General features: G+C 35.7%; 4 protein-coding genes across 5 annotated transcripts; 3 read left to right on the plus strand and 1 right to left on the minus strand.

Annotated features, from left to right (window-relative positions):
• The first annotated feature begins 3,117 nt into the window (after positions 1-3,117).
• On the plus strand, positions 3,118-4,980 carry LOC122000559 (transcription factor bHLH76-like). Of its 2 annotated transcripts, none has more exons than XM_042554931.1 (7): positions 3,118-3,565; positions 3,815-3,952; positions 4,029-4,094; positions 4,169-4,237; positions 4,322-4,378; positions 4,456-4,566; positions 4,649-4,980. In XM_042554931.1, the coding sequence occupies exons 1-7, from the start codon at positions 3,278-3,280 to the stop codon at positions 4,736-4,738; spliced, it is 819 nt and encodes a 272-aa protein (XP_042410865.1). In that variant the 5' UTR covers positions 3,118-3,277; the 3' UTR covers positions 4,739-4,980. The 2 variants fall into 2 exon arrangements, with proteins under 2 accessions (XP_042410865.1, XP_042410866.1); XM_042554932.1 differs by having other exon boundaries at positions 3,120-3,565; positions 4,459-4,566.
• Positions 4,981-10,622: 5,642 nt separating this feature from the next.
• On the plus strand, positions 10,623-14,485 carry LOC122002833 (amino acid transporter AVT6A-like). Its single transcript, XM_042558181.1, has 5 exons — positions 10,623-11,536; positions 12,311-12,463; positions 12,581-12,784; positions 13,001-13,466; positions 13,968-14,485. Exons 1-5 carry the CDS (start codon positions 11,110-11,112, stop codon positions 14,107-14,109), a joined length of 1,392 nt encoding a protein of 463 aa, XP_042414115.1. The 5' UTR covers positions 10,623-11,109; the 3' UTR covers positions 14,110-14,485.
• An 803-nt stretch (positions 14,486-15,288) lies between these two features.
• On the minus strand, positions 15,289-17,561 carry LOC121999773 (GDSL esterase/lipase 7-like). The gene is made up of 5 exons (XM_042554411.1): positions 17,318-17,561; positions 17,120-17,247; positions 16,778-17,026; positions 15,584-15,836; positions 15,289-15,509 (listed from the first exon to the last, which is right to left on the minus strand). Exons 1-5 carry the CDS (start codon positions 17,559-17,561, stop codon positions 15,289-15,291), a joined length of 1,095 nt encoding a protein of 364 aa, XP_042410345.1.
• Positions 17,562-18,906: 1,345 nt separating this feature from the next.
• Positions 18,907-20,346, plus strand: LOC122002834 (E3 ubiquitin-protein ligase CIP8-like). The gene has a single exon (XM_042558182.1). It carries the CDS (start codon positions 18,944-18,946, stop codon positions 20,084-20,086), a length of 1,143 nt encoding a protein of 380 aa, XP_042414116.1. The 5' UTR covers positions 18,907-18,943; the 3' UTR covers positions 20,087-20,346.
• The last annotated feature ends 313 nt before the right edge of the window (positions 20,347-20,659 follow it).

The raw sequence follows: 20,659 nt of genomic DNA on the forward strand, positions 1-20,659 counted from the left end.
CATATGAAAAATGATTATAACCTAAAATTTAAAGATCACTGGTTGAAATTCTGAAAACATCCTTTTTACAAAATGTAAGATAAGATTATATACAATAGATCATTCCTCGAGACCCATATGACTAGAGTTTCATGTATTGGACTATCTTTTTTATAATCTAAAACTTAAAAAAAAAAAATGGAAATTGCATGGTTCAGACTTCAGACCCTACCCGTAAGGATAGGATTGTCAAAGACAAAGTACTCTAATACGCTTACAAAAAGATACTTAGAAAGAGTTAACAATGTTTGAGAAATTTTAGAAATTATCGTGGGCGACCACAATGGGTGCAAATGAAAAATGATCTGGACGCCTGAAAATGATGTCCGGACTTGTATGTGAGGAGCGTTCACCATGATCGGTGAGTGTACATATGTATAAACTTAGCAATTTATCATACATTTATGGCTTTGGTTTTAATGTAGCTTTTGTCTTCTCAAACTTATTGCAATCATGTTAACAATCTTTATTTTTGAAGAATGTGCATGGCTATATTTCTTTAATGGTTAGAATCTAATTGGTCTTTATTAAAGAAAGGAAAGTAAGAGGATTAATTTATTTAAGATGTGGAGTCTAAGAAAGCTCAACTCCCTATATGCTGACCAATAATGACAAGGGAGAAAGGTTAAATATTCTCAATGCATTGGACTATAAAATTCTAGGTTTCAGAGTCTCACATGTGTAGAATTAAGAATCTATTTCAAAAAATAAAATATTATAAATAAATTAATTTATTATTTTGTCAAAATGTTGTTTGACTAGATTTCGGAGTTGTTGTGCATTATTTTGTTGTTTGCTCTAAATTCACTGTCAATAACAAATAATTAGTTGTATGCACATGCAATGCAATGTATATTTTAAAACTTAAAGCATGCAAACATTAATAATAAATAATGTCACTTTATTATTATTATTATTTATTTATTTTACTTTTCATCGAATCTAAGAATATCTTTAATCTAAAGCCCCTTAATTCACCTACGACTCTTGTAAAACAAAAAGAATTTTATACAATTATCGTAATATTTAGGTGGCAACGAGTCTCCAAAGCTAACAATGTTGTTCATTGCTATTTGTCTTGTGGGGATCAATATTTCAATAGAAAGGATCGTAATATACTAGCTCAAAACTTACTTTTGTGAGACTTGAGAAGCAATCCTTCGTTTCATTTTCAAAAGTAAAAGAAACTTGAAAATTTAAGATCATTCTCTATTCAAGAAAACCATATCGAGACTTTGCTAGCTTTTTACGGTCCACCTAGGTTGTCCCTAGTAGCAATACATTATCGCACGAGCACGAATGGGTAAAATCCTCTCCCTAGTCATGTACATTATGGTTTAACCATCGGCGAGAAGAGTGTTATCTAAAAGGGCCTTCGCAAACAAAGATGAAACTTTCACTTTTGCTTCTCAAGTTTCCTAGTGTTCTTGTTACATTCGAGCATGATGGATGATGTATACAAACATTTTTTGTGTTAGCACTATACGATCATAAGAACCACCAAATACTTGTGTCCATAAAAATCAATGAACATATTTGAAGTATGATTGTTGGATACCATAACATTTAAATCTAGTTTCTATTGAAACTACTGTTAGTTCATGAATATAAGTTTGTAGTGTGCCAAGTGAAGAATCAAAAGTCATCAATGCAAAAGTCAGGCTAAGAATTAATAAGTGTAAGTCAGTTATTTATATTTAAATAAAATTTATTTTATTATTCTAAATATGTTTTCTTTGATCTCTATTTTAGTTGATTAATATATATATTTATTGTGATCTTACATCATCTAATTGAGATATTTAATACATATCTATTAAAATCTTATGCATTGTAGAGTTTTACTTTAGTTAGGTGCAATTAGTTATGATTTTTTCTCCAATATTCTTATTTTTTTTTATCTTATCCATTCTTGCATGCCAACATGTCTACCTTAATATTATTATCTTTATGACTCTCATTTTTTATTTGTGTGTTCGTTTCGTAACCTAACATTCAGCTCTATATAACATAGTCTAACTATTATTTTGTAGAACTTTCTTTTAAACTTTAGAGGTACCTCATAATTATAAACTATACTTAACATCCTCCTTCATTTTAATCATTCTTTATCTATGTAAAAAAATTTTATCAACTCCTTCACCCTTTTATACAATCGTAAATATTTTTTAAAAAAAATTATCAACTCTTACATTGTCTCTAATCTTAATAATTTTTTATTATATCTACAACAATAATCAATTTAATCCCACTAGGTGAACTTCACTATATAAATCCTTCTACAACTTTGGACCAGCTTTCTCTCCCTTATTTTACATATTTATTTTCACATCATCTAACTAAAGTCTATTTCTTGAGTTTCCTTTTTAATAGACACAAACTCGACTTTCTCTCTAATATTTTTATTTCTTATCCATAAATCTTTATATCTCAACATATCTACCTTAATATTTTCATTTGTTTTCAATTCTTATCTTCTCATCGTGCATTATATCTCCTAATTAATATTAAACTTAAATTTTATATATCTTAATTTTTTTATTTTAATGAATTTTGATTAAAGCTGCATGCATAATGTATTATTTTTTGTTATTTGATAATATAAGTATTTAATTTTTTTTTAATCGATTAATTTTGAAGATGATCCATTTGATCCCATTGAAAATTTTCACTTTTCACCGATCGGTCAGAATAAATGGAATAAATGGAGAAGCGCAGACATACTCATCATTCCATGATTATCTTTCCACAAGAGTAAATTAATTCCAAGTACATGGTAGCTAGGAATTGATTCATAAATACCTGATTAACTGCACAAGCATCTTACCATTGCACCCTAGTCAACTAGTCAGGGGGCTACATAATGCATTGCTGTTACTCAGCCCCAGTAGACAGTAGTTGATGCCAGCAAGAACAGATTCTGAATTTCAGTCCAATATGGCTTGAGAAATCCTGTGCAGGTGGGCCTTTCTTTGCCCTATCCTCTTTGGTTTTAGCTTACTTTGAGTTCGTGATTAGTCCACTGACCACTGATTATTTAATTGCTTTGCCTTTCCAACTCTGGCACCAGCTAAGCTACTCATTATTATCCTTGTTCCATTGATTCCTTCTCTCTCGGCCTTCCTCTCAATCTTCATCTTCCCTTTCTCTTCTTCTTCTTCTTCTTCCATTTTCCATTCTTATGGTTTCAAAACCTTCTTCTTCTTCTGTTCGATAACTTCAGCCATTAGCATCAGAAATGGATCAGAAGAGTGTTGACCATGTTAGAGGCCTCTGGAGCTCTCCCATGGCTGAAGCTGCCCTCCTCCTTGCCATGAACAAGCCCCCTCATGCAGGCATGGCCTGGAGTACTCATCCAAACGCCTCCCATTTCGCTTCCGGTTCAGCTTTCGCAGCAAGGAGAGCTGCAGGGCTTCCATCTCTCCACCCTTCCTCCGAGATCGACATCGACATCGACATGGCGGACCAAGACAGGAGCACCTCGCCGCAAGGCCTTGCTGCCAAGAAAAGGAAGAGAAACAGTGCGGTACATGTTTTTTTTTTTTTTTAAACTATTGTTATTATTTTTTCGATAAAATTGTTACCGTGTGACTTTGAGATCATGAGTTCCAATTATCAAAACAATTTCTTACCATTCATTTAATATAGTCTGATCTTTCTTTGGGACCGGTATTGGCGGGTGTTTTGTTCACCGGATTTAATTTTTTTTAAATTGATTCTTGGCGTAATGATAAATTTATTATTTGAATTATGAAAATAACCTTTTGTAATATAGAAAAGCAAGGAGAATGGGAACACCACTCAGGAATCTGATGGCAAGCAAGCAGAAGCAGAAGCAGAAGCAAAAGAGGACTACATTCATGTCCGAGCTCGGCGCGGCCAGGCGACCAATAGCCACAGCCTTGCAGAAAGAGTGAGGCTCTTCCCCACACCCCCCTTTTGGGATCGAAACGAATGGATAATTGAGAAAGAAATTGCTCTGAATTCAGGTGAGAAGGGAGAAGATCAGCCAGAGGATGAAGTTCCTTCAAGAGCTTGTTCCTGGTTGCAGCAAAGTAGGTCCTTTTATACACATCTCCAATGTCTTGGCACGCTTCTGAAACTCACTGCTTAAACCCTTGGTTTTTAGGTCACCGGAAAGGCGGTGATGCTCGACGAGATCATCAACTATGTCCAGTCACTGCAGAGGCAGGTCGAGGTATGCTGCCAAACTAAAAGAATGTGAATTTAACTCTTCAAGTGTCATCATCCCTTTGTTTCAAACTCTTCTTGCTTGCAACAGTTTCTATCAATGAAGCTTTCAGCTGTGAATCCAAGGATGGACTTAAGCACAGCGGATGTATGTGATACCGAAAAGTAGTCGGAATTGAATGCTTCAATTGGTGTTTTTTGTACTCAATTTTGATACTTTTTCAGCAGTGGTTTCATCGGTCGCAAAGCGGGCCTTCTTCGCCTGCCATTGGCTTCCATGCTAAAGTTCATCCATCTCAATCTGGTTTATCTGCAATGAGTGTTCGACTCGACTCAGTGAGCCGTTGGAATGATCTGAATTCCCTCAGTTTTTCGATAGTGTATCGCGGCACTTATCTAGCTTGCAATCTGCTTGCAGGTGCCTAATGCTTGGGAAGAACAGCTACAGAGTGTCATGCAAATGGCTAATTGTTTCGGCAACAACCCTCAGCAACCAAGAACTCAATGACGATCAATCTTTGCTTGGAAATTCCACAAGGCTGACAAAAAACAAGGCCAGCACTTGAAGATTGATTAGCTTTTTAAAGAGTTTTTGAGAGCATTTCAGGTGCTGTGGTTCTATCTTGCATAGGAATTGAGCTGTTTTTGAGGATCCCTCTGTTCTTAGGGCAACAAGAGAATCAAGAAATCAGCATGAAATTGCTCTATCTAATTTCTATTAATAAAGTGAATATTTATTCGTGACTTCAATTATGAGATTCAATTTAATTGACATTGACTTAATCAATGAAACGGTCTATTTTTTTTCAATTTAAACTTCTCAAATTCTTCTTCAAATTTTAATTATAAATCTGATCAATAACTTGAAAAATATAAATTGCATTCAAAAATTTACCTTGGCTCCATCACATGATTTAATACTAATGAGAGCAGAGTTTTGTAGGCTATATATATTACTGAACTCTTAAAAAAAATAGTATCTACTATCTTAAAACAATTACTTTAGGCAGGAAAAAAAAAAGTCTCCTCCGTTTAATATCATTCGAGAGGTTAATTCTTCGACAATGTAGTGGGCTCTAAAACTCCATTTAATTAGTTATAATTATGATGTATATTGTGACAAAAGGTGAATGTGCTCGTCTCCAGCGTCCCCGCCAATCCATCTCAAAGCTAACACGGAGGAGGTAAATCACGGACGGCTATTAGCCTTTGGAATAACGACTAGCACATAAGGGAGGTATTTATCTCGACTTTATCGAAATTTGAACCCCATACTATAATTATGATGTATATGTATATAGAAACAATGGAGATTTTAATTTAGAATATGTCTTTCATAATAAAGAGGTTGTATAATTATATTTTTTTATATATTTATTTGATTATTATTTGGAGAATTACTCTTTTTTACATTTTTGTAGGATGAACGTACACATTAAACAATAAAACTTCCGATTATTGGAGAGAATGAAATCCATTCTTAAAGATGATCATGTATTTACTTTAAAAAATATTATTGTTGAAGAGAATCGAATAAGTATAAGACAGCAACAATTAAATACAATATTAATTTTATCAAAAACCTCATGTATACGATGTTTTTGATGATAAATTTCCATCTGTGATCTATAAATTCAAGTCCTTTAGTGCATTGGAGAATACAGATGTTAATGAAATCATACGTTTTGTATGTTAATTTATTTTTGTGTTTTATGATTAATTGATCTAATATTTTTTCTTGCAGCTTATAATTTTTTTTTTCTGTTTTCGAGATATGATTGGTAAAATGATCGCATGAGACTCACCATAAAGTAAAGAATTTGGTGGGTGTCTGTTGGTGCAGTTTATACTAACGATGTAACTCGCATTTTGATGAATGATAGGTTAAGTTAGATTCTGTTGTGATCTAACTATATGATTAAGTGTGCAGTACAAAGTCTAGATAGGTCGACGGACCGACCAGATATCTGGCAGGAAACCCCACTAGGTCAACAGACCGATCAGATAATTGGTACGATGTCCAGATAGGTTGACGGGCTGATCGAATATATGGCAAGAAGTCTAACTAGGTCAACGGGCCGACCGGATAGCTGGTGTGAAGTCTAAACAGGTTGACGGCCTAACCGGATGTCTGACAAGTTTGTAAGTTAAGGTATCTCACTGGAGGAGAGTGACTTTGTGAGGACGCATCCCGATTTGAGGGACAGTAGACATCAGTCCAGTTTAGCTCCAATTGGGATCCCTAAACTGAGACCTTGACTAGTTTCTGATCCTGAAAGGGCAGAAACTAATTACTACTCTTTATTATTAAATTATTATTGTCCTAATACTTGTTTTATAGGTTATTTGGACTAACATTATTTTGCAGGACAAAAGGAGAAAAGTTACCTTCGGATGAACAGTGTCCGAAGGCGTCTTCAAGCAGTGAAGGTGCCTTCGTATTATTCATGGAAGGCATCTTCCATGGCTATGGAAGTCGCCTTCCGCAGGATAAATTTTGGCCAAAGTTGTGAATAAGTGCCGGGTTGGTCGGGATCGAATTTGTCTCATTGGAGGCATCTTCCATATCTATGGAAGGTGCCTTCCATGCCTTTTATAAGGTTGTCTCAAGAAGACAGTTACACACAACTGACATACGAGCTTCTGCACATCCTTTTGAACTTTCAACTACTCCAAACTTCACTTTTGCTACGACTCTACTGCAAAGCTACTACGACCGAGTTGTAGATAATATTGGAAATATTTTTTTCCTACTTAGGGATAGAGACTATGTTGAACTTACTAGAAAAACATCCATTGATTTAAGGACCAAAATGAAAAATGAGGTTTTCATCATCAATTTAAATATTTTTTTATAGAATTCTTTGTATTAAAAATCAATATAATATTTCAAGATTTGACTTCAATCGACGTGCTACAAGAATTTGATAATTTAATTGATCGGAAGGTTTTTTTCAAAATTAAAGTTCATTCGTGAATTTAATGGAATGTAAATTGTCATGAAATTGACAGGACTAATTTGTTGAAAAATACCGTGGTGAATTTTTTAAAGTCAAGTGGAGAATATTTTTTTATTTGGATTTTTTTATTTCTTTATTTCAATTTTCAACCATACTTTGTTAACATTGTTGATTTATGTAGAATATGATGTATTTTTCAAAATTGAACAATGCATAAAATGGAGTTTTTAAAGAGGTAAAAATCAGGATTTTAAGATATATGAAATAGTATTAGATTAAATATAATTTGGTTTTTATAGATTATTTCTTTTCTGAAGATGAAGTCTCAACTCCTCTTTAAAATCAATAAACAAGATAGTGATTTCAAAAGATGTTCTGAATCATACTTTCTTGAAGAGAGCACTCATTGATGAGTTCTCATCACTACATCGGATAAAAAATTTGAAGACAATGATCAAGCAGGAGAAAAATTGAAATATGAATGTTTATATTATTGCAAATTTTTTAGGTATTAAGCTTATTGAAAAATATTCAATTACAGAATTTAGGTTCTGCAGAAGAATACTTAATTTTTGGATTGGATTGCTAATTTAGAAGATGAAAAAAATTGGAGAATCAAATGATGGTTATGTGACGATTGATATTCCTATTGAACTTTTGATAAAAAATTGTAATAATCTTATTGCAACAATAGTTGAGAGTGTGTATTTGTCTTCAAGCAATAATATCAATGATATTGCATATCTTTATGGCTATTTTGGCATTGATTTTTGATGTAATTCAGTCCATAAATAAATACATGATATTTTTAAATCATTCCAAGGGAAAGTTGTAGTTAAGTTCTAATTCGATACGTTACTCGGATAAAAATATTGATCTACTCCATACCCTAAATTCTTAAATAGAATAAGATGTTATAGAATACAAAATCACGAATTAAACTTGAAGTAGATCAACAATATAGACAGTCATTAATTAGCAATGTAAAAAAATTAATAACATAGGATCCATAAAAAAAAATTATAGAGGAGGTTTTTTATTACGGAGAGCGATATGTTTTATGCTTTTTTATATGATATTAAGGTTATATATTAGAGATTAAAAAAACTCATAGATCTTTAAATATTTTTTTAGTAATATAGATATTCAATTCTTCGATCCGATTAATTATAGAGATAATCAATTCGATCATATTAAAATTTTTCATCGACCATCAAAATAAATCAGGAAACACTCCCAAAAACCTATTCAAATGATCATGAGTTGTCATTCAACTAATTATTTTTTATAGTACACCATAACAATTTGAAGAATTTAGGGGGTGTTTGGTTTTTTCCTAGAAATAGGAATCGGAATGGGAATCATTATATTGTGGAATGAGAATGGGTATGAGCATGAATATCATTCTTAAAAGCAATGTTTGGTTAGTTGCATATTTTCTATCGGAATAAATCAAAATTTCCTTTTTTACCCTTAAAAGAAAAATAAGGAAAAAAAATTAGATGTGAGAGAAAGATGAATGTGAGAGAAAAATATGATGAAAGAGAATGATGAGAGAGAAAAGTCTCATGAGAGAGAAAGTGTGATGAGAAAGAATAAAGAGAGAAAAAGTGTGTGAGAGAAAATGAGAAAAGAGAGTGTGATCTAGAGCATGATGAGAGAAGATGAGAGAGAAAATATGATGAGAGAGGATGAAGAGAGAGAAAAATGTAATGAGAAAAATAAGGAGAGAGTGTGTGATGAGAGAGATTGAGGAGAGAGAAAGTATGGTGAGAGAGAAAATATGATGAGAGAGAAAGTATGATGAGAGAAAAAGAAAACAATGAGTGTGATGAGAGAGATTGAAAAGAGAAAAAGTATGATGAGAGAGAAAGTGTGTTGAGAAAAAAAAAGAAAGGAGTGTGACAAGATAGATTGAGGAGAGAGAAAGTATGATGAGAGAGAAAGTATGACGAGAGAAAAAGAAGGAAGAGAGTGGAAGAGATTGAGGAGAGAGAAAGTATGATGAGAGAGAAAACATTATGAGAAAAAAAGAGGAAAGAGAGTGTGATAGGAGAGAGGAAATGTGTGATAAAATGATGAGAGAGAAAATATGATGAGAGAGAACAAGGAGAGAGAAGTGATATGAAAGAAAAAATAAATAAATAAATTTTGATATTTGATATTAAGGGAGAAAATTTTAGTTTTAGGTCAAGAGTATTTTTGGAATAAGGGAATATTTTGATTGATGAAAATAGGGTAATGCATGGCTCATTGAAGGAGAGGTATACGAGAATGAGTTATTACCCAATTTCAAGGATTCATTCTCTTATTTGCATTCCTATTCCTATAATCCAAACATTAACAATGATAATCAATGATTCTCATTTCCATTCCTTACTCCTATTCTCCTAAACTAAACGTCCCCTTAATGATTGCATCGTTATCCCGGACAATATAAATGTAACTATCGGAGATGTCATGAGATGTGCAATTTTAATCAAAAGCACTTTAGCTGGAGTGTTGTTTTAATATTTTTTATTTTATTGTAGGAGTCTTATGTGATTGATTGAGATTATGTGTATTTGACATTCAATCATTTTTGAAAATTTATAGGGCTAAGAACGATTTGAGATACGATTCATCAAATTGATTTTGTGGTTCTCCTTGCAAGACGCATCGTCAATCAATCGAGGTGTCAAATTGTATTCCATCTTAGATTTTCAGTTCATTAGTGGACGATAATTTTATCAAATAGAATAATAGATTAATTTGTAATGGGCTCATAAATTAATTCGTCAAAACTCTTTATTTATACGTTAAAATAATTTTAATTAAAATTACTATAAGTTAAAATTATTACATATTAAAATAATTTTAATCAAAACTACTATAATATTTATATAATATTTAGACTAACAAAAGATAGATAATTTAGGATAAAATATCCTTTTAATAGTTTTTCATATAAATTTCTATTTATTAAGTAACTCTTCTATGATCTATCTATTGAATTAAATAACACTTGAACTTCAATTATTTGAAATTGATGATCCTAAAAAAAATAATGTCATGTGTGCAAATTTAATTCACACGCTTGACATCAATAATTGGAGAAAGTATTAACTTATTTTTCTAATGTCTTAATTGTTGATTACGTGGCAAATTAATGAACTCATTATCATTTCTTGTAAAACAATGTACCGCGTGGGTCCGCCTGCTTATTCCGAATTAAATTCCAGGTACCTAGATCGAGTAACATACGTAACGTGAACCTAGAAAAATTGTTCTTCGTCTCGATTTATTTTTACAGAGTGACAATTTTGTCCTTTGGTTCGGACAGAAGATATGTCCTTAGGGTGGTTAGATTGTGAAAATTAGTTGACCTGTGAGGGTATTTTGGACATTCGAATCCATTTTATATGAGATTTATTTGAATTAGGGCAAATAAACCAGAAACATATCAGATCTCTCTCCTTCTCTCTATAAGTTGCACCGGCGGAGGGAAGAGGAGAGGAAGCATCTCTCCGTTCTCTCTTCAACGATCGGAGGGAATCTATCGATCTCTGGCGTCAACGGCGGTCTCCGTGTTGTAAAACAGCAACACAAATCTTATCTTTGCGCTGCTTTTAGATTTCTTCTTGTTCTGTGACAAACCGTAAGTTATCGAGGTTGGAGAGTAAAGATACCTTTTTTTATTGGAGTTTGCCTAGTTTCGTAGCTTTGCTGTCTAAAGCTGGTCTGTACCTGTCTCCAACTATCTTGGGGTCTGCTAAACTGGGAGTTTTTATCATATACCTCGAATCGTGAATTGGGGCATTCATAATTTTTCTTGGAGTCTCGGATTTTCTGGGTTTCACTGTTAGAAATTGTTCTTTTCGAGATCTTCGTGTGCGGTTCTTCTCCCTTCTTGTAGAAGTCGAATTTTGGGTGATAAAAAATGACAATTGGAGATATTTCTCCTATTGCAAACGGTGGGGACAGTAGGGGCAAGAGAATCCTTGATGAGAAGGCTCCTCTACTTCCAAGCAAGCAGGAGGAAACTGGCGGATTTGATGAGTTCAATGGTGCTTCGTTTGCTGGTGCTGTCTTTAACCTCTCCACTACTATTGTTGGAGCTGGAATTATGTCCCTTCCTGCCACCATGAAGGTCCTCGGACTGGTTCCAGGAATTCTCCTCATCATATTTTTTGCTTTCTTCACTGAGATATCAATCGACATGTTGGTAAGGTTTAGCCGTGCTGGGAAAACAGTTTCGTATGGAGGACTTATGGGTGATTCATTTGGAAGGATTGGCAAGCTTCTAATTCAGTTATGTATCATTGTGAATAACGTTGGGGTGCTGATTGTTTACATGATTATTATTGGTATGTTCTGCAAAATAAAGATTTTCTTAATAATTTTTTGAGACCTATATTTAGTAGGTTGTGGCTTAATTACAATACAAAATTGCCTACTTTAATTGCTAAGCTATTAGAGAAGTTACACTTAGTTGAATTCCACAGTCCTGTTTCGCTTTTGATGCTACTCTAGTGGTTGCTTGGTTAGAAATTTGCCATATACTATCTTGTGGAAGTTGGACAAATTATTCACTGATAAAAAGAGATGGAATAGTTTTGCTCACAATTTCACATCTTTCTTTGCTAATTTTTTTTTGTTAAAACATTTTTGTCAGATTAGAATTTTTTACAAGTTATAATATTTTTCCTTCCAAGACACCTCGGGAAAAGGGAAAGGAAGAAATGGGATTCTCATTTTGTAGACTTGATTAAGAAGCCTCAATGAAACTTTACAAGTACAACATTCCTTGCTAATGAGACTTAACCAAGACTGTAAGAAGAAACCAGATATTGATTTGTTATCCCTAAATACAATTTGAGTATCTCATTTCCAATTTTTGTCTGAAATTACTATCACCAGGCCTTTCCTTTTGTTTATTCTATTCTCTTCCTATATGTATGTAAACCATTTGTTACAATTTCTGGGTGCCTGTTTATCTTCTGAATACACATTAAAAACTAACTACTTTGAAATAATTTTCTTAAGTGGCTTTTGATACATTTTTTCCCTCTATCTACCTGATTATGCTTCATATGTTTTTTGCCTTCTAAGATCGAAAGTTATTTTTTTGTTGGTACAAGGTGATGTGCTTTCTGGAACATCGTCTAGTGGTGACCACCATTTTGGTGTTTTGGAAGGATGGTTTGGACAGCACTGGTGGACTGGTCGGTTTTTCATTCTTCTGGTTTCTATGCTGGCAGTGTTTGCTCCATTGGCTTGCTTCAAGCGTGTGGGTTAGTGGCCATAATATTTGTCTGATTGAGAACATTTTTTCAGAGAAGTTGAATTGTCATTTTCTTTAGTAATTTGTGTTTGACCAGACTGATACTATATTTTCTCTCTTTTGGCAGATTCATTGAGGTACACATCTGCCTTATCAGTTGCACTTGCAGTTGTTTTTGTTGTAATCACAGCAGGTATTGCTATTGTTAAATTGCTAGCTGGAAGCATTGCAATGCCCAAGTTGTTTCCGGACATCCCAGATTTGGCTTCTGTCTGGAACTTTTTTACAGTGGCCCCAGTTCTTGTGACTGCATATATCTGCCATTATAATGGTATTGTAACTGAAATTCATCTATAATTATTTGCATAATTCTTAACGTCCATGCTAAGTGAAGCTACCATATTTTAATCAACTCTTCATTTTTCTTCCCTTTGTTTTCTATCATTTATTATCAGGACAAACTGTTGATTCATGTTATCAGTCCCTTACTCATAAAAAATGTTCATATAACCTGAGAGGTTCTTTTCTGTTGACTTGGTGTTTGCAGTTCACCCTATTGAGAATGAATTGGAGGATTCTTCCCTGATAAAGCCGGTTGTAAAGACATCACTGGCTCTTTGTTCCACAGTCTATATAGCCACAAGCTTCTTTGGTTTTCTCCTGTTTGGTGAATCCACACTTGATGATGTGCTTGCCAATTTTGACACCAATCTCAATATCCCATATAGCTCTATCCTCAGTGATGCAGTCAGAGTTAGCTACGCTGTGCACCTCATGCTTGTGTTCCCCATGATCTTCATTGCTCTCCGGCTCAATGTAGATGGCCTACTATTTCCATCAGCCAATCCTTTGTATTCTGATAATCGGAGGTTTGCTTCAATTACATTGGTGCTTCTATCAATTATTTTCTTGGCGGCTAACTTTATTCCCAGTATATGGGATGCATTCCAATTCACTGGCGCAACTGCTGCTGTTTGCATTGGATTCATTTTTCCTGCTGCCATTACCCTAAGGTGCGTCTTAGCAATTCATTGCAGTAACTTATCTTTGGATGCAGGACTTTTATGCTCCATATGTTTATTGTTTCTTGAAATTCAGCTTTAATGGGTTTCAGTTAAGTAACCCACTGGAAGGCCACTAAAAGTTGTATCAGAGTTCACATTACCTGCAGTTGTATTGCATTATTCTTTGCATGTAGAAAAATCATTGGCAAGTTTAACCTTATATGTAATAAGCAAGTTTTGGATTATTTGCTTAGAGAGAAAGAGTTATATAACGTCTGCTTATTCATGCAAAAGATATTTATTGAATTCGAAACATTGTATATTCATGTGGATCTAGATATACATGATAATATGCGACCTCAAAGTATTGTTTTGCCTATATGATACACACTGTCTTTTAAATAATGCATAGTGTGCTTTAATCTCCCTTATTTTTAATACATTATTGCTGTCTGTAATGTTCTGTGATCTTTAATTCCTAGTTTGTTGCCATTGTTTTTCCTGTTTCAGGGACTCTCATGGCATTGCAACAAAATGGGACAAGATTGTAGCTGTCTTCATGATTATACTTGCAGTTTTGTCCAACGTCATTGCTATATACAGTGATGCATATGCTCTCTTTAACAAGAGTAAAGCATCAGACTTCCGGTGATGCAACTTGATATATGTAGGGAGGAAACTTTGTTATGATGATTTATCAAGTTGTGGTGGTGTAAAATTGAACCTATCAGTGATAAAATAACTCAACCTATACGTTGAGTTGTGTGTTGTATTGTAGCTTGTAGTATAAGGACCTCAAGGAATGCATTTCCTGAGGTCTGACCAAGATCATAAAACTAGTTCTGATGATGAATCAGGTTGTGGTGGTGCAAAATTGTACCTATCAGTGATAAAATAACTCAATCTATACGTTGAGTTGTGTGTTGTATTATTGATTGTAGTATAAGGACCTCAAGGAATGTATTTCCTTAGGTCTGACGAAGATCATATGTCCAGTTAATGTCTAATAAAGTTTCATATTTGCTTGATGTGGTATATATCTCAGTTCGTATTGAAAAGGCATCCAAAAAACTGGAACCTGTTTTTCTTAGAATTTATCATTAGATCTAGGGCAAATATGACCATCATAAGTTAAAAGGAACACTGTCCAAACTGGTAGTTGGTTTTCAGTTTATTTTGGTGAGTTCAGAAGCCCTAGCTTGACAGTGATATTAAATCTGTTTGCTTGCAGCTTTCATTTTGCTGTTAATATTTTTCTGCACAGTTTCTAAATCCATGGAGATGATGCACATTGTTGATTTTTAGAAAAGTAGATATGTTGTATATATTAAACCAGGACAATGAGATTTTCATGGTAGGCTAACTTGTATTGGTACAAGATTAAAGAAGTTTAAACAGTTCGATGCAGTTTACTCGTCTTCTTTTTTTTTTTTCCAGATATTAACATTGTAGATAAAATGTACTGAAATTTGATATGTGGCAATGGAAGTTATTTTTCATCTGTTATTCCAATTTTAATTGGGTGCGATTGCAGACTCCAAATAGTTTCATTTTTCTTTTGGTAACAAGTTTGTTTTGAATACAATGTTTGAATAATCATACAATGATATTCAAAGCATATATCTTAATCTCCATGAATTGCCTAGCTTGAGCGGAAATGGTTCTCTGTCTGCATGAACAAATTCTGTAACAGGCCAACCATTTTGAGTCCTAAAACTTCTATTGCCATTGATTCTAAAGTAAACTAGTAATTCAATAGACTGGAAATCTACCATGGCAGCATTGTAAGTGAACAAGAATTTCAGCAAACACACTGCCTAATCTTCTACTATTACAACTCCGCAAGCTGATTGACACTGATTGGGAAGCAGTCACCATTAGTTGAAGTCAAGCATTTTCTGGCAATAATAGCATTTGCTGCTTGTGTTGGATGGAAGGAATCCCAGAAGATATACTGGTCTCTAGCAGAACAAGCGTTTTGCAAGGGCAGGCAGGTCAGTTGCCCTCCATACCTTCCATTCCCACAGCAAGCTTGGTTGCTAACTGAGAACCCTGAGGACAACCCTGAAATATCAGTTAGTTGAGTCAATGCTTGGATGTATTTTGGTATATCTACTTTCACTTACCATATTTTGTAGGTGTTTGAATCATGTCGAAGAAGGTGTCATAGTTGTTTTGATGCACAAAGAAGGAACCTGGCAGAGTGGAGTTCAGCCTGATCATTGCAGGTATGAGCAACTGATTGAATTGTATCACAAGTTCATTGACATGGTTGACACACCCACTTGTGATGCCGCTCATTGAAAGCTGACTCGGTATACAACCAAGCGGCCCAAGTCCAGCAAGCAATATCTTCCTGGCTCCTATGGAGTAGATGGTCTGAGGGGAACCAGAAGATTGTAAGTCCATAAATTGGTTGTTAATAACTAAGCTTTTTGAACTGTCCTGAATTACCTGTTCAGTTTGTTAAGTTAGTAATCTTTAATACCTCGGCTCTTATTATTCTTCTGTTGTTTGCCAATATGTAGTTGTGAATCTTCTGATTTACAATTTTGTACACTTCAAATTAAATCCAGATTGGCCATGAGGATATTGACCATCACAAACTTGTCCTTTCTTGGCAACTTGAAGTTTTAGGATCCTCTTGGCCTCACAAAACCTTTAATCGAAAGAATTATTGAGCACTGCTTATACAGACGTTTATTCATTGAAAAATTTTAACCACCTTAAGATACTTTAATAGTTTTTAACTTTCCTATTTTTTTTGGTAAACCTGGTCGATTACGTGCCATATTGCTTAAGTTGACAAATGCATGAACTATGTGGTCCTCGATGGAATTTCTATGATGTTTAGCTAAGCCTCCAAAAATTCATGTATTGCAGGAGGTACTTCCAAAGTCGGCTAGGACTCGAGTCCAACTCTGACAATGGCCTTATGATGTTAAAGCTGCAAAGTTGACTTTGGAAGAGCTTTTTAATGAGCTTACCCTATATGTGTATAGTTGTATCGATGAGCTTGGCTTCTAAGAACTAAGATCCAAATCCTAGAACAGTATAGCTTTAAATTTTAATTCTCTGAATAGCTTTGAGAAGTTATCATGCATCTGTTTTATTCTCATAAAACCAGATGCAAAAATAACTTGTTGCTCTGACATCCGCTTCACCGGAGTTATGAATTTTGCTATTTAAAGGTACTCCTTTCTTCTTAGCAATCAATGCAATATAGAAGATCAATATTGATCAGTGATATTCAATGCTAGTTGTTCTTAGCAAGTAATGGTGCTTTCTTTGTATCGAGAACTAATTTGTTCTTAGCTTACCTTTATTTGCTGCACTAATTTGTGGATGAGCAGTTTGGCAAAGTGCTTTCCGGAGTAAGTGCTACTGGAGGTGTAGAGATCAGGAAGAAGATAATTGTTGATGTAGTCGTTGCTCCCGATGTTGATGATGAAAAGTGAGCTCGAAAGGAACTCAGACAGCGCCTCTGGGTCCGGGATCATGATCGGTAATTGCTCACTCACCGTCTTGGCAAATAATTCTATCTGCTTGTCGAATGGAATCCTACTTCCCTGCAAAATCACAACATTACTTTATAGTTGGATATCGAAGATATTCATGTCTACAGTTGTTCAATTTGAATTTCAGGACGATGAGGAGATTACGAAATGCCTGCCAGTCTCATCGAGGATGCCCGCAGAGGCTGAGGCATAGTTGATCCCTCTCAGCATCATGGAACTCTTTGCTGAAAGACTCAAGTACGGCGGTGGAAATTTCATCCCCAAGCGTCGAGCTTCAAAAATTTAAACTTGAACGAATGAAACAGGGCCAACCAAAGCAAGCAGCCATGCAAGTGAATTTACCCACAAGGTCCACCACGGTGAGGCCATTGCAGAAGCGGCCGGTCGGCGCCCCAAGGTCGATGCCGTAGGGGAAGTAGTTTGCCCTGGCAATGGATGGAATGAAGTTGTTGTTGCCGTTGTCTACGAGGGAGTCCCCGAAGATGAACATTGCAGGCGCAGCAGCAGTGCCGGAGCTACAGAAGAATGCCATGAAGACTAACAACATGGCTTTGGGAGGGGAAGAGCAAAGGCGTGTAGTCTCCATAAACTCGTCTGAGGTGAGTTAGTGCTGGGGTGGGCTGCTCTAACACTTGGGCTTGAGCTCTTATATAAATAAATTTGATAAATTTTTAAATTATTTTATTTATATAATTTTTAGGTCTCTTTTATTATACTTGCACCGAGCCGAAATTACATCTAGAGGCATGGCAACCAGTACTTCTATTTGGATACATGCAGTTGTAGGAAGCCCTGGTGTTATTGTGTGAGAAAAATAGTTAAAATTTTCTATTTTTTGTTAGAGCTATAAATAAATTAATATTTGCAAGTAAAGTTAGTGTTTTTTAATTAGTACAATGTATGCAATTCTTAGGGCCAATTAATTCACTCGATCTCTTTCTAATAATTGATTATTATGATAAATTTAACAGTGCTCGAAAGTGACTCAATAGTTTTATGACAGGAAAATCTTCTTAGTATATCATAGCTAAAATCAAATCATGAGTTGATGAATATTCTACTGTTGTACTGTAGCCTAGGGGTAGAGTAAATTTAGTATTTAATTTTATAAAAGTTTGTTTATTAATGTTTAATAAATTAAACAATGATATTAATTTTTTTATTAGATTTGTAAATAAATAAAAAGATTTTAAAAATAAATAAATAAGCTTATGGTACTAAACTCATTAACAAAAAAAAACTCAAATTAATAATTTGAATATGTAAACAAGATTGAGTAATTATTTCAGTAACTCGGTTAATTTTAGATTTGGCATTTATAGTTTTTTAAAATAATTTAAATATTTAGATTTTATCCGATTAATTTTAAAAATAGTTTTTTTTCCCATAATCTACTTGGGTAAATCTGACTTCTTATAGAGAAAGGGGCCCACTGATCCAGGTCAATTTCCATGGTTGACGTGTCAGGCGGTCACTTATCAATTGACCTCTCCGTCTGGCCAAGCGTATGGTCCACTTTTTTGGTTTGGCCACCCGATTTGTCACGTGCTTTGACCTCCAAGACAAAGTGTCTTCTATCATGGATCATGATCCGTTGTGATTCGATAAGCACCTTCCGTCCTAGTTATCCACGTGGCAACTCATGAACACAAAACTACGTGTCTTTCACATTACATGAATGCCACGTAGACCAAAAGCCTACGAAGCTGTGACAAAGTAAACAGCTAATCAATCTATGCAGGGTGTTGGATTATCATCAATATAGACATCGGGGATAAGAAACTGATCGGATGGTTTTTAATTCGAACTTGATTCAGTAGATAGTTGCCACGTGGTGGAGAAGGGCTGGAAGCTGTCGAATACGATTAGCTGATCATATTTGCTTTGCTCACGTGACAAGCGCGTGATCTTTTTGCCGATATACCCTCCTCTCTCTGTCGGTCTTCCATGGAAGGCTAGCCATCGTCCATGGCGAGCGCTTCCGACGTCTTCCTCCTCGCTTCCCTCCCCTTCCTTCGTTCTCCTCCGCCGATACCTTTCGCATCCGGCGCTGGATCCTCCTTCCCCATGAACCCTGATTTTTCTGAATTTAGCGTCTCCGAGGCGTCTATGGAGGAGACCGCCTCCGGCCCCTTCTCCTCGAGTCTCGGGTTGGATTTCGAGAGGGAGGAAGATGGGGAGTTCCTGGACCGCGAATACGACTGGGCGGCCGACGAATTTTTCGTCGGCAGGAGTATGAGCTCCCCGTTCGCGTCGATCGACTTCTCCCGGGCTCATCCGACCGATTCACAAAGCCTTCGCGTGACGGGGTTTGAGTCGGATTCTGATTCTGTCCACGAGCAGGTCTTAGCTTCTCTTAACGAAGGGGAAGAACAGGATTCAGTCGCCGCTTCCGCTGATCTGGATCTGGGCGTTCCGCTTCCCTGGGATTGCTTTCAAATCGAAGGGAGCAGGAGAGATTTCAGTGAGGAGTTCGAGTGGGAGGAGGTAGACGCTCGCATCGAAGAAAGGGACGTGATCAGTCTCACGGTTATCGGCGACGAGGAGAGATCCGAAGTGATTCGAGATCTCGACCACGACGAGGAAGAGTCTCGGGACGTCGGTTGGGAGGTGCTCATGTCCGTCAACAACTTAGGTCACGACATGGTGGATCCCGACGACGCGGAGGCGTACTTCGTCGACGAAGAAGAGAGCTTAGGCGACGCCTCAGATTCCGAGGTTTACGAAGTCCTTGTAGGGCAATTCGCCGACGATAGTGCCATCAAGGTTAGCCCACCAGCAGCTAAATCGGTGGTGGAGAGCCTCCCGTCGGTGCTCCTCACGGAGGAGGAGGTTGCCAAGGCCGACGCAGTATGCGCAGTGTGCAAAGATGGGATCTTGGTGGACGAAAGAGTTAAGCGGCTTCCTTGCTCGCATATTTATCACAACGAATGCATCCTGCCATGGCTGGCGATTCGAAACTCTTGCCCCCTCTGCCGGTTCGAGCTTCCAACCGACGATCCCGAGTACGAGAACTGGAAAGGGAGGAGGGCAGCAGCGGCGGCTGGAATTGGGATCATCTCCGACGAGTCACAGCACAGGTATGATTTTGAAGTGTTGCCTGTAGCTTAAAGTTCTCAATTGCAGCAGTTCTATGTGCATACATAGTTAAGATGTGGCGTTGAGATCTATATTATAACTAAATTTCTGTTGTTTAGCAACTAGCAAACAAAGTTTTCCCCCTCTTTTCTCAGGTAGTAATGGGAAATTTGAATTATTAATATGTTGTACGAGAAAACCAGTCTGAATATTGTGCCTTGTTATGTAGCTTTTGCAGAATTGGTCGATGCAAAGGCACATTTTTTTTATAGATGATTGGCATGCTTTATTTATGTGGAAGTGTTAACAATTTATTGTAGCATCCAGAGCTTATTCTTGAAATTTTGCCGATGTTATTGTTAGATATAAAAAGGTATATAATGGCTTAGCTTGATGTTTTGTAGATGTGGGTTTGCTTTCAAGTGAAATTGCTTAGTGAAGTACTTGGGGTTCAAATATTGTAGGCTTCTAGATTGCTGCATCTAGCTAAGGGTTCAATGTATACATTTCTGTTGTAGCATCAGGCCAGCATATATTCAACTTTCTAAACTATGTTGGCATCAGAATTATTGCAAACTTAAAGAATATCATCACAAAAGAAAGGAA

Source organism: Zingiber officinale, chromosome 7A (genome assembly GCF_018446385.1).
Source record: "Zingiber officinale cultivar Zhangliang chromosome 7A, Zo_v1.1, whole genome shotgun sequence".
In the NCBI taxonomy this organism is placed as follows: domain Eukaryota; kingdom Viridiplantae; phylum Streptophyta; class Magnoliopsida; order Zingiberales; family Zingiberaceae; genus Zingiber; species Zingiber officinale.